The sequence below is a fragment of the Camelus ferus genome, chromosome 6 (genome assembly GCF_009834535.1).
Source record: "Camelus ferus isolate YT-003-E chromosome 6, BCGSAC_Cfer_1.0, whole genome shotgun sequence".
In the NCBI taxonomy this organism is placed as follows: domain Eukaryota; kingdom Metazoa; phylum Chordata; class Mammalia; order Artiodactyla; family Camelidae; genus Camelus; species Camelus ferus.
This window is the reverse complement of record NC_045701.1, coordinates 20,479,184-20,496,951: the sequence shown is the minus strand read 5'-3', so window position 1 is coordinate 20,496,951 and position 17,768 is coordinate 20,479,184. Positions and strand designations below refer to the sequence as shown.

At 35.2% G+C, this 17,768-nt stretch overlaps 1 protein-coding gene and 1 long non-coding RNA gene across 2 annotated transcripts in view; one reads left to right on the top strand and one right to left on the bottom strand.

Annotated features, from left to right (window-relative positions):
- The window catches only part of WDR76 (WD repeat domain 76), a 48,380-nt gene extending 34,712 nt beyond the window's left edge, over positions 1 to 13,668 (top strand). Inside the window, 5 exon segments of the mRNA XM_006178906.3 lie at positions 269 to 427; positions 5,177 to 5,394; positions 5,978 to 6,130; positions 7,753 to 7,806; positions 13,069 to 13,668. Coding sequence (XP_006178968.3) covers positions 269 to 427; positions 5,177 to 5,394; positions 5,978 to 6,130; positions 7,753 to 7,806; positions 13,069 to 13,321 — 837 coding nt within the window. The 3' untranslated portion in view covers positions 13,322 to 13,668.
- LOC116664139 lies at positions 8,566 to 15,786 on the bottom strand. Its single transcript, XR_004320494.1, has 3 exons — positions 15,701 to 15,786; positions 15,310 to 15,312; positions 8,566 to 8,576 (listed from the first exon to the last, which is right to left on the bottom strand). It is a non-coding gene; the product is annotated as an uncharacterized LOC116664139 (long non-coding RNA).
- Between the last annotated feature and the right edge of the window lie 1,982 nt (positions 15,787 to 17,768).

The window sequence follows — 17,768 nt, the reverse complement described above, 5'->3', positions numbered from 1 at the left end:
AGAAACTAATTTGCTAGTTGCAAAAAAGCTTGAAACTATTCAAATAAATGTGACATAATTTTGTTAGATTGAAAATTTAGAAAAATAATTTAGTGAGAGCATAATGTTTCTAGTTCTTACTTTCTGAATGGGAGGTTTTGTACAATTATAGACTAAGAAAAGACTGAATGTAATGTAGACATCAATAGTTTAATGACATAATGACATAGAAAATATTACTACTTTTCACCAGTTTTTGTCTCTCTCCCCACCCCCAACTCTCTTCCAGACTCACCAACCTAAAGAAGATGGAATCTATATTTTTCAGCCCCACAGTCAGCCAGTTAGCTGTCTTTACTTCTCACCTGCTAATCCGGCTCACATACTATCACTGAGCTATGATGGCACAGTACGCTGTGGGGATTTTTCCAGGGCTGTTTTTGAAGAGGTAAATGTTAATGTGTTTACATGTTGACCTCAGATGATATTCTGGTTCTTTATGAAATGCCACATGACTGATTAATATACCAGTCAGACTGGGTGAGATGGTGTACAATAGGGACTTTAGAACTATACTGTCAAAGTTCAGATTCCATCTGTTACTGTTTTGTGACCTTGGCAAGTTACTTAACTTCTTTTTGCCTCAGTTTACTCAGTTTTGAAATAGAACAGTAATATTATCTACCTTACAGATTTGTCATGAGGATTAAATGAGTTAATGCAGACAAAGTCATTAGAACAGAGCCTGGCACATAATAAGTTTTTGCTCTTATTTTTTATTTTTGCAAAAAGCTTTTAAATAAAATAACATACTTTTCTATTTTAAGGCTTAAAACCCCCTCTTTTATTCAGGAGAAAATATTGGAATATTATTATAATTTTGTTCATCATTTTTTTGTGGGGATGAGTCTTAGATGTGACCAAAAAGACTATAGAGAAGTTCATCACATAACAGTACTAAAATACATTATATCTAAAACTTTTGGCTAGTAATATAACACAGAAACTATAAAATTTGTGGGGTTTTTTGCCTTCTAGCTAAGATTTATCATGTCTTATATGCTATATATATGTGATGGTAGAGAGACTAGCTCAGCTGTTTTTTCTGATGAAGTTAGAATGAAAAACTGCCATTGGATTGACGTCATATAATTGTACTCTGGCAAGAAATGGGCACTCAGGCAGTTTTATTTAGAATATCTTAGGCCAGGTTTATTCGTAACTGCCTGTTGAGGATAAGGTCTTTTTCTGGACTAGTCTAACCCCTGCAAGGTCAACTTAGGTTGAAGTCTGTTTAAAGAATAGTTGAAAGATGTTGGACTCATACTCATGACCACCAGTCCTCCTGGAGATGATCTGTCCAGATCACCAGACTGCTTACTCCTTGGAGGTTTTATAATCAGTTTGTTCCTTGGTCATATAGGCCATAAACTTCCAAATGCCTGAGGAAGCCTCACAATATTGGATCCCAGTGATTACATTTTGGCCTACTACTTAAATATCTACCACTTAATGCTTACAAAAAATGTATCATTTGAAGTGAGCTTTCAGATTTACTGTTAGCCATATCAGGTTTCCTCATTAAGAGAATTCTTACAAATCAAACTAACTTTTTTATATGGATTTAATCTTTGTGAAATTTAGGATGGTTTTGATGTGGGTTTTCATCCTTTATCTTCTTTTGAATGGAATATTTAAATTTTTTAGAGGTCCTCAGTATAATGGCGATTTAAATGTGATGGACAGTGAAGAAGGTGAAGTATCATCATTGATTATAATTTATCATCATAAATACTAATTGATGATCTAATTTTATGCCTTAATTCTTTTATATACGCCAGTGCTCAGAATTAACACATTTTGATATCTTTGTAATTATTCTAATATTCTATGTACAGATGATTCATAATTACTTATAAAAGAGTTTTTAAATAATTATTTTAATTGTAATAGTATGGTCCATAACTGCTTTTGTTTTGTTATTCACTGAACTCCCAAAATGATCTTTCTTGAAATTGAGGAGGCTTTTTCTCTCTCCTTGAGTGCTAATAGTTTTGGTGTTTTCTTTTAAAACGAGGATGTTTAAGTCCCTTTAGGTCTGTTTTTAGCCATACGGAAAAAGACTTTTCAAGACTGTTAATGTGTTCCTGGACAGACGTGATTTCCTAATTACTGACAATTAGAAAAAATTTCTTTTTTTTTTTAAATTGACATCTTTGCTTCTTTTTTTTCCCTCTTAATTTCTATTTTTACCCTTTTAGAAATAGGTTTTTAAGAGCAATATTAATATCTAAAATCCTTATTGGAAATAGGTTACTAATCTTGGATTAAATGATAATTTTTGTGAAAAAGCCTCTTTAAACTGTTTAATGGTAGCACTTTAGTTATTAATGCACACCATGTAGTTATATTCTGTTTTGTATTTGTTTATATTCTTAATCGGAAGGTTGGAGTTTGAAATTTAAAGGTATATCTATGTTTTATCAGCCACTTAATAATAACTGATTGTATTTACTTTTAAAACAACTTTGCTGAGATATAATTCACATACCATACAATTAACCCATTCAAAGTATAAAATCCAGTGGCTTTTAGTATAATTACAGGGTTGTGAAACCGTTACCACAAACTAATTTTAGAATATTTTTATCACCTCCAAAAGAAACTCCTTGATTATTAGCAGGTACTCTCAACTCCCTCCTCCCCTCAGCCCACAGAAAACACTAATCTACTTTCTGTCTCTAGATTTGCCTGTTCTGGACATTTCATATAAATGAAATCATATAATTTATAGACTTCTGTGACTGGCTTCTTTACTAACCAAAGTATCTTCAGGGTTCATCCATGTTGTAGAATGTGTCAGTACTTTGTTCTTTTTTATGGTTGAATAATATTCCTTTGTGTGGCTATACCACATTTTATTCATCTATTCATTATTTAATGAACATTTGGGTTGTTTCCATTTTTTACTGTTACAAATAATGTAGTTATGAACATTCATGCACAAGTTTTGTGTGCTCTTATTTCTCTTGGGTATATACCCAGGAGTGTAATTGCTAGGTCATATGGTAACTCTGTTTAACATTTTGATGAACTACCAAACTGTTTTCCAAACTGACTTCATTTTACATACTCATCAGCTGTGTATGAGGGTCTCCATTTCTCCACATCCTTGCCAACACTTGTACTGTTGGTGAGTATAGTAGCCAGCCTAGTGGGTATGAAGTGGTACCTCATTGTGGTTTTGATTTTCATTTCCCTAATGATTAATGATGCCTAGCACCTTTCATCTGCTTGTTGATCATTTCTATTTATTTAAAGTAATGTCTATTTAGATTTTTTGTCCTGTTTTTTTAATTGGGTTATCTCTGTTTTTAGTATTGAGTTATAAGAGTTTTCCACTTATTGTTTTAGAAGTCAGGTTTGTTGAAGTATGCATTATATACAGTGAAATTTACCTGTTTTAGATATATAGTTTTATGAGTTTTGGCAAATTATATACACCTGTGTAACCACCACTGCAATCAAGATATAAAACATTCCCATCACCTCAAAAAATTACCTCATAGACACTTTATATTTACTCCTCTCTCCCTTCCCCTAGCCCCTGGCAACCACTGATATGATTACTGTCCCTATAATTTTGCCTGTTGTGGAATGTCAAGTAAATGGAATCATATGTTGTGTAGCTTTTTGTGCCTGGCTTTATTTACCTAGCATAATGTTTTTAAGATTCATCCAGGATGTTGCATGTATCAGTAATTTGCTCCTGATACTACTGATTGAACAATTACCTTGTGTTAGGTACTAACCTGAGTGTGCTTTACATATAGTATTAAGCCTAATAACACCTTATGAAATAGGTAATGTTCTCCCCACCTAACAGTTGAAAAAACAGAGGTAAAGAGATTTATTAGCTTGCTTAAGGACGTAAATGGCAAAACTGGAATTTGCACTTGGGTCTGTGTGACTCCAAAGCACCTGCACTTAACTGTTTTAATATACTGACTGAACACTTCAAGTTTCATTTGTGTATATTGGGCTTTTTCTGGTCTGTGGGGATTGGGATGCCTTTGGTGTATTAATTTGTTAATCTCAGTTTATAGTAATACTTGTTATTAACACTAAAAGTCAGCAGCAATTCATGATTCAATGGTAAGAACTGTGGTCATTCTCTCTTACTTAAGCCCTGGAATGTTCTACAACATTTATTTTTTATTCCTTTATATGTGTGAGCCCTGAGCCCAAAGTGATAGTACCGTGAATTGTAGGTGATTAAAAAGTTGTAACAATAATACGTGCTCATGATAAAATAGTTACAGAAAATAGGGTGTGTGAAGTAAATCTTTCCTTCCCCATTCTCACTCTCCAGAGGTAACCCTTGTATTTCTTGGGTATGCTTCCAGAAAGTACACATATACTTACAAGTGTATAGATACAGGTTTTTTTTCTTTTCATCAGTGGGTTCACGCTATATACGTACATTTTTTTCAACTTGCTTTTTTCACTTACTAATGTATCTTGGACAGTTAGTAGTACAAATCTACCTCATTCTTTTTAGCATTGCATGATACTTCAAAGTAGAGATGTACTATCATGATTTAACCAGATCTTTTTTGGTGGACATGTAGGTTGCTTTTTATTGCTGTTATAAGCAGTCTTGCAGCAAGCATCCTTATATACATCTTAGTGAAATTACTGGGGTCAAAGGGTATATATAAGCATTAAATATTTTGATAGATGTATCCTGATTGCTGTAAAAATTTTGTATCTGTTTATACTTTCACCTAGAGTAGTTGCGCATTCAATCCATATACATCTTAGACTTGGTTGGCAAAGTTACTTGGTATATTAAGGTATTTCATTTAGGTAGAATTCATATTTAGTCCACATCCCAGTAAGTTTCACAGGTAGATCTGCAACTGAGGTTTACTGGATTTAAGAGATTTGGGATATAGCCCTGACATGGGTGGATGGGCGGTTTGATTGCAGGCGCGGCTATAGCTGCTCAGTGCCTTAGTTTCCGTCTCTATAAAAGGGCATGATCATTTTGCCCTTTCCTTCCTGTGAGGATGATGGGACGATAAATGAGGTTATTTGGATGAAGTCTTTTGTTATTCTTTAACAAAGAATTTATGCATTGACTTTCTTTAAAAGAAGAGTGTTAACGTAAGTTGATTGTTACTTATATCCTTAGGTATATAGAAATGAAGAAAGTAGCCTTTCCTCCTTTGACTTCTTGGCAGAAGATGCCTCTACTTTAATAGTAGGTCACTGGGATGGAAGTATGTCACTGGTGGATAGGCGGACGACGGGAACTTCTTATGAGAAACTTATCAATTCTTCTTTGAGCAAAATAAGAACTGTTCATGTCCACCCAGTGCATAGACAGTATTTCATCACTGCAGGATTAAGGTATGTTATTCATAAAATTTTGTGGTTTAGGCCTCTTAATGTTAGGAATAATGTTTTAGTTTGGTTGTCAAAGATATCTGACTTTTGTGATACCCACAGCCCAAATAATTTTCCTTCCTATGCTGATTGAGGGTTTTTTTGAGTGTAACTTTTTTTTATAATGAGAGATTCTTGTGGATTTAATAAATAGTGAAAGTATTGGAACAAATACACATTCTTGTTTTCTGTGGCCTCATGCTTTAGTTCTAGTCTTTTGAGAAGAAAATTTGTAAAAAAAAAAAAAAATAAGTAAAAGTTATATGTGACCTATAACTTCCTGGTCTGTTAACTTTTTTCTTGGAGAGATTAGAAAATCAACTAGAATCTTATCTCTCTTTACCCACTTGGTTACATATATATGCTGTAATTTTGTAATTTAAAAAAAATCTACACCAGTGTTTTCAAAATTAATACAGAAGGTTAGAGGATTCTGTCTCAACTGTTCTTCAGTACAGTATTTGAGGGTCCAGTTTATGTTCAGCACTGTTGTAGAGGCTTACTGTGTGTACTGGGGCAAAACTGAGAATTATTCCTCCCATTGCAGGGATGTTCACATTTATGATGCAAGATGCCTGAATCCCAGTAGAAGCCAGCCTTTGATTTCTTTGACTGAACACACGAAGAGCCTTGCTTCTGCCTATTTTTCACCTCTTACTGGTAACAGACTGGTAACCACATGTGCTGATTGTAAGCTGAGGTAAATTGGGAAGACAGAAATATGTTGTTAAGAAATCTAGAGTCTAGTTACTGTGTCAGTTAATCAGTAGCTTTCTTTAGTATTGCTCTTTATTAAATCACTAGTGTTATTGTTCCATAGCCATATCTAGGTTCCCAAAGATCAATGACCGGTACTTAATGGCTTTTCAGCTGTTTTGGGATCTATAAATTTCCTTGAGATTGGCAAGGAAGGTCTGTAGCTACCCTGGGGAGTTGATGTCAGGCTTTCATTTTAGCACTGAAATTCCAACAAAACCAGGCTTGTGATATCTTGGAAGGGAGATAATTTTAGCACAGGGAGCTCTTACTTTGGAGGTAGTGAGGTCTCCCCAACAAGTGAAGTGCTGAATCGAAGTTGCAGAGCCCCAGCCATGGGCAGGCAGAAAATTTAGCAAAAATTGAGCTTCTGTACAAACTACTGGGTAAAATTTTATGATTTTAGCTTTGATACCTTTCTATAGCTACTTCCTAAAAACAGATTTCAAAATATAATATAAACCAATTGAACAGAAATAGAAAAATAATGCCGATAAAAAAAAGATGTGGAGAATGTTAGTGCAACTACAAAGGAAATGATTTTCATCTCTTTAAAATCCCTGATTTTGCTTAATTCTAAGCATTTCTCAATTTATGAGAATTGTGCCTTAAGAGATTTTAGAATTCATTCATAAATTCAACAATTATCCGTTGAATGTATACTGTGGACCAGGCTCTAGAAAGGCACCTAATTTCTGTTTAGACCCATCTATTGGTAAGAATGTGGTCTGCAGTGTGCGACAGGTGCCCAGTTAGTTTCTAGTAAAGTCTATGAACATTAACAGGTGCTACCAGATTTAGTGGCCAGGCAATGGCAGCCCAGTGTCCCCTTTCCACCCATGCAGTTTCCTTTGTCTTAAGAGCTACCTTTTCGTCCCATTCCTGTTCATTTGCACTGCAGAGTTTATTCTTGTTACAATAGCTGTCAGTGATTTGGCTTTCTAGTAATGTAGTTAGTTAATAAGCTCTAATGCCAAGAAACTGCCCTGGAATAGCTAGGCACAAGGAGAGGGGGAGGTGGTGGTGATGTGATTGGCTTCTTCCTGCCAGGGTACCTTGTGGAGGCTTCTGGATTCCTCCAGTTGCCCCACAAGAACTCCTCCCTTTAGCTGCTGTCTAGTCTTAGTCTCACCAGCCCTGGGAGTGACACTATCATGCCCTCAACTGATGAGTCTCATGGGGAAATTGCTCCTCATACGTGCATGAACTTTTAGGTTATTTGTGAGTTTCAGATTATATCCATTATGTATGATTTTTATTACCATGAATCTGAGTTTTAGAGTCCAGATTATCACTTTAGAATGCATATTTAAGTTTGGAGTAATAATGTTTAAATAAATAATTTCCACACTAAACTATAAGCACTGAATCTTATAATATTCCTTGTAAATTTTGTTAAATATGTTAGCTGAAGTTTGTTAGAGCCTGATCCTATATATTTTAAAATTACAATCATATATCATGAACCAATAAAAAGCTTGTTAGATACACTGATAACATTTCAAAAACTTTTCAAGAAATAATAAAAAAGAGTGTGCTCCTTTATTCTTGCTCTTTATTTTGCAGAATCTTTGACAGCAGCTGTATATCCTCACAGTTTCCTCTCCTCACCACCATCAGGTACGTTTCCATGTGCCAAATAATGTACTCCTTGGATTCTCTGAGCTCTTTGTTGGAGTGCGTACATTAGACATCTGATTGTCGAAGAGATGGAATAGGTCTAGTTTTGTATTACATTGTTTTAAGTGTTCCAGGTTGCCAGTTCCTATCCTATCCAGAAAGGTTCTTGCTTCTAGGTTCCTTGTGTCTATAAAGAGGTTCATTCTCTTTTAGTCAGTAGCTGTTCTCTGCAGCTGGGTAGGTTATTTTTGGTTAAGGTGACTGACTTTGTTCCAACCTGAATTACTCAATTTACCATATTAATGGAGACTGTAACTTGCAAGTGAGGCTGGCTGAAGGTCTGTTTGTTCTGGGCTTCCAGGGGCTTCCCCACCTTCACACTTTATTTCTTTGGTTACCTTCTTTTTACATCTGCTACTTTTAGTGTATAAATTTTATATCACACTTAATTCAGTTCCTTTTTCCTAGGTGTTCCTCTTTATCAGTGTTTATGAAGTTAGGAACAGGGTGTGCAGTGTATGTGGATTGTTGCTTCATGAGCTTTATAGTCTACAGGGGCTGTAGTTAAGTATGTTTTCTTTTTCACAAAATTTTCCCTCTTCATTTCCTTTTTCAAACTTTATTGATTTAGTTTATTGGTTTCTAATGTGTATTTATATACTTTTTTTTGGTGGGGGGGAGATAACTAGGTTTGTTTGTTTGTTTATTTTTAGAGGAGGTACTGGGAATTGAACCCAGGACATTGTGTATGCTAAGCATGTGCTCTACCGCTTGAGCTATCCCCTCCCCTCTTCTAATGTGTATTTTAGAAAAATTGTCTAGGGTGATGATTCTGGGGTCAGTAAAGATAGGGTCATTGAGTGGCAGTGGGAAATGTGGTTCTCCGTAGTTCATACTTCTTTAATAAGAAAGGGTTGTTAATGATGTTAAGGTATAGAGAATAAAAAGGCAGTGCTTTTCTTTTTGCTTTGCAGGGTAGTAAAGAGCCCCAAATGTATTAAAAAAATTTTTTTTACTTTATTTTTAGTTGTGGTTATAAACATAACATTAAATTAACCACTTAACTATTTACATGTATACAGTTCAATAGTGTTAGGTACATTTACATTGTTGTGCAACAGATTTCTAGAACTTTTTCATCTTGCAAAACTGAAATTTGTGCCCTTTAAATATTAATTCCTTTTCCCCCCGCTCCCCCAGACTTTGACAACCATCTTTCTCCTTTCCATTTCCATGATTTTTACTACTTTAGATACTTCATATGAATGATATCATACAGTATTTGTAATTTTATGCCTGGTTTATTTCACTTAGCATAATGTCCTCGATGTTCATCCATATTCTAGCATGTGACAAGATCTCCTTTTTAAAGGCTCTATAATATTTCATTGTATGTGTATATACCACATATTCTTTATCTATTCATCTGTTAATTGACATTTGAGTTGTTTCTGCCTCTTGGCTATTGTGAATAATATTGCAGTGAACAAATGGATGTGCAAATATTTCCTCAAGATCCTGCTTTGAATTCTTTTGGATATATACCCAGAAGGGGGATTTTGATGGATCATCTGATAATCCTGTTTTAAATTTTGTGAGGAACCTCTATGTTTTTCCATAGAAAAACCATTTTACATTCCCGTCAGTAGTGCACCAGAGTTCTAATTTCTCTTTATATGCATCAACACTCAATTGTCTGTTCTTTTGTTAGTGATTATCCTAATAGGTGTGAGGTAATATCTCATTGTGGTTTTGATTTGCATTTCTCTAATGATTAGTGATATGGAACATCCTTTCATATACTTGTTGGCCATTTGTATATCTTCTTTGGAGAATTGTTTATTCAAGTCATTTGCCCAGGAGTTCCTTACATAGTCTGCATGTTAGCCCTTTGTCATATACGTGATTTGCAATTTTATTTTTATCATTTTGTGAGTTGTCTTTTCATTTTGTTGGTTGTTTCCTTTAATGCACAGAGTTAAAAATTTTTTTTTTCCTTTTTCTTTGGGGGATTAAGTAATTAGGTTTTATTTAACTAAACTAATTAATTTATTTTAAAGGAGGTACTAGAGATTGAACCTGGGACCTCGTGCATGCTAAGTACGCACTCTGCCTCTGAGCTATACCCCCACTTCCCTAGAGTTTTTAAGTTTATTGTAGATTTGTCTATTTTGGCTTTTGTGGCCTGTGCTTTTGGTGTCATATCCAAGAAATCATTGCTAAATCCAGTGTCGTAAAGCTTTTCTACTATGTTTTTGTCTATGTTTTCTTTATAGTTTAGAGTCTAATGTTTTAGGTCTTCAAGCTACCCTGAGTTTATTTTTGTATATAGTGTAAGGTTACTGTCCAACTTTATTCTTTTGCATGTGGATATCCAGTTTTCTCAGACCATTTGTCAAAGAGACTATCTTTTCCCCATTTTGTGGTCTTGGCACCCTTGTTAAAGATCATTTGACCATATACATGAGAGTTATTTCTGGGGTTTCTGTTCTGTTCCACTGGTCTGTAGTGTCTGTCTTTATGGCAATACCACACTCTCGTGATTACTGTTACTTTGTAGTATGTTTTGAAATCAGGAAGTGTGTAAATTTGTTCTTCTTTTAAGAGATTATTTTGGCTATTTGTAGTCCCTTGAGCTTCCATATCAATTTTAGGATTTTTCTTTCTATTTCTGTAAAACATGTCATTGGAATTTTGATAAGGATTGCATTGAATTCTTTAGATCACTTTGGGTAGCATGGACATTTTAACAATATTAAGTCTTCCAGTCTATGCCTTTCTATTTATTTGGACCTTCTCTGATTTTTTTTTTTTCAGTAATGTCTTGTAGTTTTCAGTGTACAAATCTTTGATCTCTTTGGTTAAGTTTATTCCTAAGTATTTTTTTCTTTTTGATTATATTGTAAATGGGATTTTTTTCTTAACTTCCTTTCCAGATTGATCATTGTTAGTGTGTAGAAATGCAGCTGATTTTTGTATCCTGCAAATATGCTGAAATCGTTTTAGTTTTAACAGTTTTTTTTTTTGTGTGTGTGTGTGTGTAGAATCTTTAGGATTTTCTACTTATAAGATCATGTCATACAAGCTGATAATTTTACTTCTTTCTTTACAATTTGTATGCCTTTTATTTCTTTTTCTTGTCTGATTGACTCAATGTCCCCTTTATCAAATGCTTGTCAGTTTAATGATGATGACTCACATGTAGGATCTGGTTTCCTGTGCAGTTGTGAACACCTGGAAGTTAGGCAGGTCAGTGTCTCTAGCCCTACCCAGCTTTGTAGTCCTACTAAATTTCCACACTATGTTGAACAGACATGGCAAGAGTAGGTATCTTGAATTTTATCTGATCTTGGAAAGGTTTCAGTCTTTCACCATTGAGTATGATGTTAGCTGTGTTTTCATATATGGCTTTTATTAAGTTGAGATAGTCTTCTGTCTATTTTTAGTTTGTCTAGTGTTTTTATCAGGAAAGGATATTGAATTTTGTCAAATGATTTTTCTGAACCAGTTGAGAGGATCTTACGATTTTTTTGTCCTTCATTCTGTTAATGAGGTGTATTACATCAGTTGAGCTGCATATGTTGAATCATCCTTGCATTCTAGGTGTAAATCCAACTTGGTTGGGGTGTATAATCCTTTTTAATGTGTGCTGTTGAATTTGGTTTGCTGCTATTTTGTTCAGAATTTTTCCATTAATATTCATCAGGAATAATAGTCTTTTTTTTTTTTTTTTTTTTTCCCTTGTAGAGTCTTTGGTTTTGATAACAAGGTAGTGCTGGCCTCATAGAATGAGTTGGGAAGTGTTTCCTCCTTTTCAGTTCTTTAGAAGAGTTTGAGGAATATTGATGTTAATTCTTCTTTGAATGTTAGGTAGAAATCTCCAGTGAAGTCATCTGGTCCTGGGCTTTTCTTTGTTGGGAGGTTTTTCATTATTGTTTTAACCCCTTATTAGTTATAGTTCTATTTAGAGTTTCCATTTCTTCATAATTCATTCTTAGTGAATTGTATGTTTCTGGGAATTTAATTCATTTCTTCTAGGTTGTCCAATTTATTGGTGTGTAATTGTTCATAGTATTCTCTTATAATCCTCTTTATATCTGTGATGACAGTTCTAATATCCCCACTTTCATTTCTGATTTTAGTTTTTTGCATCTTCTCTTTTTTTTCCCCTTAATCTAGCTAAGGGCTTGTCAATTTTGTTGATCTTTTCAAAAAAAACCCAACTCTTAGTTTCCTGTTTTCTATTGTTTCTCTGTTCTCTATTTCATTTATCTCTGCTCTAATCTTATTTCTTTTCTTCTGCTAACTTTTGGTTTTTGTTTGTTCTTTTTCTAGTTCCTTGAGGTGTATTTAGATTGTTGATTTTGAGATCTTTTTTTGTTTGTTTTTATATTCTTTTTCATTATAGGTTCCTACAAGATATTGAGTATAGTTCCCTGTGCTATACAGAAGAAATTTATTTTTTATCTACTTTATATATATACTAGTTAATATTTGCAAATCTCGAACTCCCAGTTTATCCCTTCCCACCCCCTTTCCCCCTGGTAACTGTAAGTTTGTTTACTATGTCTGTGAGTCTATTTCTGTTTTGTAGGTGAGTTCATTAGTGTCTTCTTTTTTATTTTTTTAGATTCCACATCTTTCTTTTTTAATGTGTTTACTGCCATAAATTTCCCTGTTAGTATTACTTCCACATCATCCCTTAAATTTTGGTATGCTGTATTTTCATTTTCATTTGTCTGCAGATATCTTCTAATTTCCTTTGTGAGTTCTTCTTTGAGCCCCAGATGTATTTTTTACTTTAAAATTGTATGAAATATAAAATGATTTCAGGGTTTGGGTATTAGAGGAATACAAATATGGGAAATAGCAGATCCTGTTAAAACAGCAATAACCTAGATTGTGTATTTCTTATTTCTAGGGCTTCTTCTATTTGTGTGTGCTAAAGAAAGGAGGGGAGACCATTGGGTTAGGAAATAGTGAACAAAAAGGGTGCCATTTCAGTAGACTTTTAGTGACTATCCCTTGAGCACAAACCCCTGCACTCAGCACTAGAGATTCAAAAATACAGAAAACATCATCTCTGTTCTGACTTTCAGTCTTGTTGGAAGGATGAGATTAGGTTGTTGGTTACTCAGTAACTTAATGAAACTTGGCAGAGAAAACCAGCATTTAGGAACAATGCTATCTTTACCCTCTGCCTGTGCTACCTCGAGTTACTTAACACTTACTGTCCTTTAAAAAAAATTTTTTTTCCACTAGGCACAACACCATCACTGGGCGATGGCTGACCAGGTTCCAAGCTGTGTGGGACCCTAAACAAGAAGACTGTTTCATAGTTGGCAGCATGGCCTATCCACGGCGAGTGGAAATCTTCCATGAGACAGGAAAGCAGGTGCACTCTTTTCTTGGAGAATGCCTAGCCTCTGTGTGTTCCATTAATGCTATGCACCCAACTCGGTATATTTTGGCTGGAGGTAATTCCAGTGGGAGGATGCATGTTTTTATGAATTAAGAAAGTTGCAGAGTTTTTGGCTTGACGACACCAGTTTGTTCAAGTTAATCACCGTCTAAAGAGCCTAGTAATTCATGTGGCCTAGTCTGTTTACTTCGCTGTTTACTTCGTAATGTGTTCTATTTAGCAAGTGTAGAATTGCTTTGTTACTAAGAACTATGAACAGAATGTACTTTTAGTAAGGAAGAAGCCTTAGAGGTTGTTTCTCTAGGATAGGAGGGGAATTTGAGCGGAGACTGTGATGCCTTTAGCACTTTTAATCAGGCAGTATGTTGAGAAATTCTAACATTATAAATTATAAAGCTTTGAATGATCAACATTAAAAGTTTTTTGTGGTTTTGATTCTATAGTGGTATATAAATTTGTGGTTTGATTGTTTGGAATGAATATTTATTTCTAGACTCATACATTGGAAGGGGTCCTGAAAGGTCATTTAACTCCGTGGTTTTGAAACTTAGTTTTTTAAGCTGACAACCTTTTTCCCCCTTCCTTAAATTAAATCTTTTTAAAAACATTTGTTTTTCAATTTGAAGTATAGTTGGTTTACAATGTTGTGTTAATTTCTGGTGTATAGCACAGTGTAGATTAAATCTTATGTGAAATCCCAAGATAATTGCTGAGAAGCTTTGCTTTACTTGGGCAGGGCCTGGGTCTGTGTGTTGACCCTTTCCCTTCCCTCCCCTCTGAGACACAGCCAGGAAATTCCAGGGCTTCTAGGCACAGGGTTTGGATCTACCTGATCCCCATAGTCCAGTGTCTCCCAGACTGTGGGTTGTAGCTATAGGCATGAAATCAATTAAGTGGCCATGACCAGTGTTTAAAAAAAGTGAAAAGGAGAGAAATAGTAAAGAATAGCAAACATAATTGAGAATAAATATCCTTTTGTGAAGCTTAGTTCCACATGTATACATTTTTGTAGGTATATATGCATATGTATATTCTCACATGAAATGTATTTCTTTATTACTATGGTACTGCAGGTCATGGTTAAAGAAGTGAAAGCTCCTGCCTTAGAAGGTCCCAGACAGCCTTATCCATCCCTGTCTTTAATCTCTCCAGAGATTCAGTAGCTTGGGGAAGTGCTGTGAAATACCACCTTTGGCACTGCTTCATAGATTTTTTTTTCAGCAGCTATGGCACTTTGAATGTGTTTGTTGTTGGAAGGGAAGCTACTAAATCAGTGACTAATATTGCTCTGTGACATTACCTTTACCTGTCCAACTTCTTTCGTTGTTCTTCATTGCCAAACTACTACTGAAAGACTACTGTAAATAGCTTCAGCAATATATTTGATTTCTAAGAGGAAATATTATCTTCTCATAATTATGTATCACAGAAATAAAGTGACACATCATTTCCTTGAACTTTTTTTTCCTAAATAATTTCCTTTTTCGTAATTAAAGTCTAAGTTTTGAGGCTTAATTTATTAATATGTTGTAGATGTTTATAAGGAATAGGATTTCTATTTTCTTGGTAATAGATATGAATGCAGGCATTGATAAGCAAGAGGGAGATATTAATTTATGAAATGCTAAGTAAGGCTAAGTTAGGTTGAGGTATATTTAAACTATCCTGGAAATAGTAAGTGAAGGCTTTAAGCTCCCTTTTCCTTTTCTACACTACTTAATTTTACAGATTCTAGGGTGACTAGTTCTGTGAGAATTGTTCTTTTTTTTAAGATGTTGAAAACTACTCAAATTAGTACCTTGGTTTAAGCTTTGAATACTTTGTGGTAATTGCTTGGCTTCTGTAATGAATGTTAGCAAATTCTTGATGTTTCTCACTTTCGTGGTTTGCTTTGCCATCATAGCTTCATAAGCTGTGCTATTTGTATCCTATTCCACTTAATAGAGATCTGTCTTCTGGAGGCAATGCAGGAAGGAGAGAAGGAGGGTGAGTGGGGGACTTGTTTCTTGGTGGTAAGCTCTATAATGGAGCAATTGTTCAAAACTAGAAAGCACATAAAGGAAAATTGTCTCCCTTAGGACATCCTTAAACTGTATGCTATTGTGAAAGACCCTTCTCCCAGAGACTTGCTTGAAGCCGTGTGGCCTCTGTAATCATGCATGTATTATGATTGCTCTCTCCCTTCCGCATAAACCTTTTGTTAGTTGACGTTTATGATCTCTCATAATGGAGTTATTTTCTTTGAGATGCCTGTCCCTTTTTTTAATGTGATGTTAAGGAGGAAGGAGGTGATTCTCATTTTGGGTGGACAGAGACTTGGTCAGACTAAGACAGACCACAGATGATTAGGATTTGATAGAATCTGAGCTGCTAAAGTCCTGTTTTAGTTTTCTGGCCTTTGCGTTACCTGTGCACAGAGTGACTTTGCAAAGGCAGTTCTCCAGGAAAACCAGGAACTCCAGGGCCGCAGACAGAAAGATTTAAATACTTTCAGCCAGTGTACAGTACATGGGAAGAAGGGGAGGGCAAAGACATGCACCTTCTGTATCAAACTCGAGACGGAAAAATATTAGGCCTTCTGTCTTCAGATTCCAAAAACTTAGGCATCCTGTGTTGTAAGCTGTCCCTCTGACTTAATATAGTTTTGTTTCTCCTTTTTAACAGAGTTGATGACCAGTAATGAATTTTAGTTCTATGATAGCATCTACTCATAATTCTGGTTCATTTGGCTGCAAATATTTGAATTTTCAGATGAAAAGGTGGAATTTGTGAGGAAGATAACATTAGCACAGTTACATAGGGTGAGGAATAAAACATTTTAAAGTATGTTTTCCTAAAATGGGAGCTATGTGAGAGGAAATGTTTGGGAAGTGTCTTTTGTGTGTCTGACTCCACTCCATCAGCACGTTGTAGGAGTTTGTAGGGGAAGCCTGTTCATGAGCTAAAACCACCAGTGTGTTGGGGTGCACGGGGTTGGGTTGTGGTTGAGGAAGCCTAAGTAGCAGGGGTGGGGTCGGGGCCCTGAAAGGGTGTGTGTGTAGGTCAGTCTTCATTAGTTATCCAGAGAACGGCGGCGGCTGTAAATCTGTAGGATCACGGAAAACCTCTCACGTCCGGTGGTTCTCACGCTTTTTAACTCTTCAGATCAGTTTAAGCAAAGACATTTGTCATTAAACAACAACACTTCACTGGGAACAGGGCACTGGATATCATTTTAAAGGTAATAATAACCTCTTAGAATTTGGAGGTGAGTGGCATAAAGTGATTGGTGCTTTAGAAGATGATCTGGTGGCAGAATGGAGGGCTGGAGGGCATGTAGAATTGAAAGCAGGAAGATTAGATAATAAGCTAGGACAGTGGACCCTTGTTTCACGTTTTATCTTCAGGCAATTTAGAGGACTATTACCAGTCTGTGGCCACAGAGTGATGGTTACAGAATCAGATGAGACAGTTAAAGGAATGTATTTCGTAAGTTGTAAATATGAAGTTTCTTACTGCAGTGGTGGTATCATTCTGTTCCCTTCATGGGAAGGGTCTTCTGTTCTTTTACTCCAGCCTTCAGAATGCTGGTCTAGAAGCTGGAGCATCTAGGTTCTACTTTGGGCTCTAAGACGGTGTAATTATTTTCCTTGGGAAAATAATTTCTTGGTTTTCCTCATCAGAAAAATGAGGTTCAGTTCATCTCTAAAATTATTCCACACTTACAGCTTCTAAGTTCTTAATAGTATTTATTTTTGGGGGGAGAGACAAAGATAATAGATGACTATAAGCAAAGTGAGTATTTTAAATGATTCCAGTTGCAAACAGCAGTCAGCAGTGTAAATCCCACTGGCATTCTTTTATCTGTGTGTTGTTAACTTTGAGGAGAAAGTGAGACAGGGTGTAAGTTAAAAAAAAAAAAAGAGTCCACTCTTCTATGATATTTAAATATTTATTTAAGTTTAAAAATAATTTTCATGGCACCAATGATTTTATGCTAACTACATACTGCATATGTAGAAAAAAGTACATTGCTTTGAAGGAAAATGTAACTTAGAATTTTTGGCACACAAAAGGTTAACAACTATATATTTCTTAATGAAACTAAGAAATTCACATTTGCAGGTAGTTTACCTTCTACTGCTTTAAGATGCAGTACACTATTCTTTAGTAAGAGTTTTATTTCCTCTGATAGATGAAGCTATGGGAACCATTGCTTTTTCTACAATGAGATCAAACTAATTTTGAGAGAAAATAGGAGACATAGTGGAACACAGTAAAACCAGGATAAAAACTTGAACAATTTTTAATGACGGGGAGATACCAAAAAAGACTAGTCACCAACAAAGGTTTGTTATTCAAGCACTATTTGAAAAGCAAATTGAAGGAAACTTCTCTATCTGTATTTTGTGGGATAAGCCCTGGGGAAAAATACCCCCCGAAAGTTTCAGTTCAGAGAGCAAAGTCCAGCTGTTGGAAGTGGTATGGACTAGTTTACTGTTAGAACTCTAGACACAAGTAACATACCAGGAGATGGAACACTGCGTCTTTCTTTAATGTG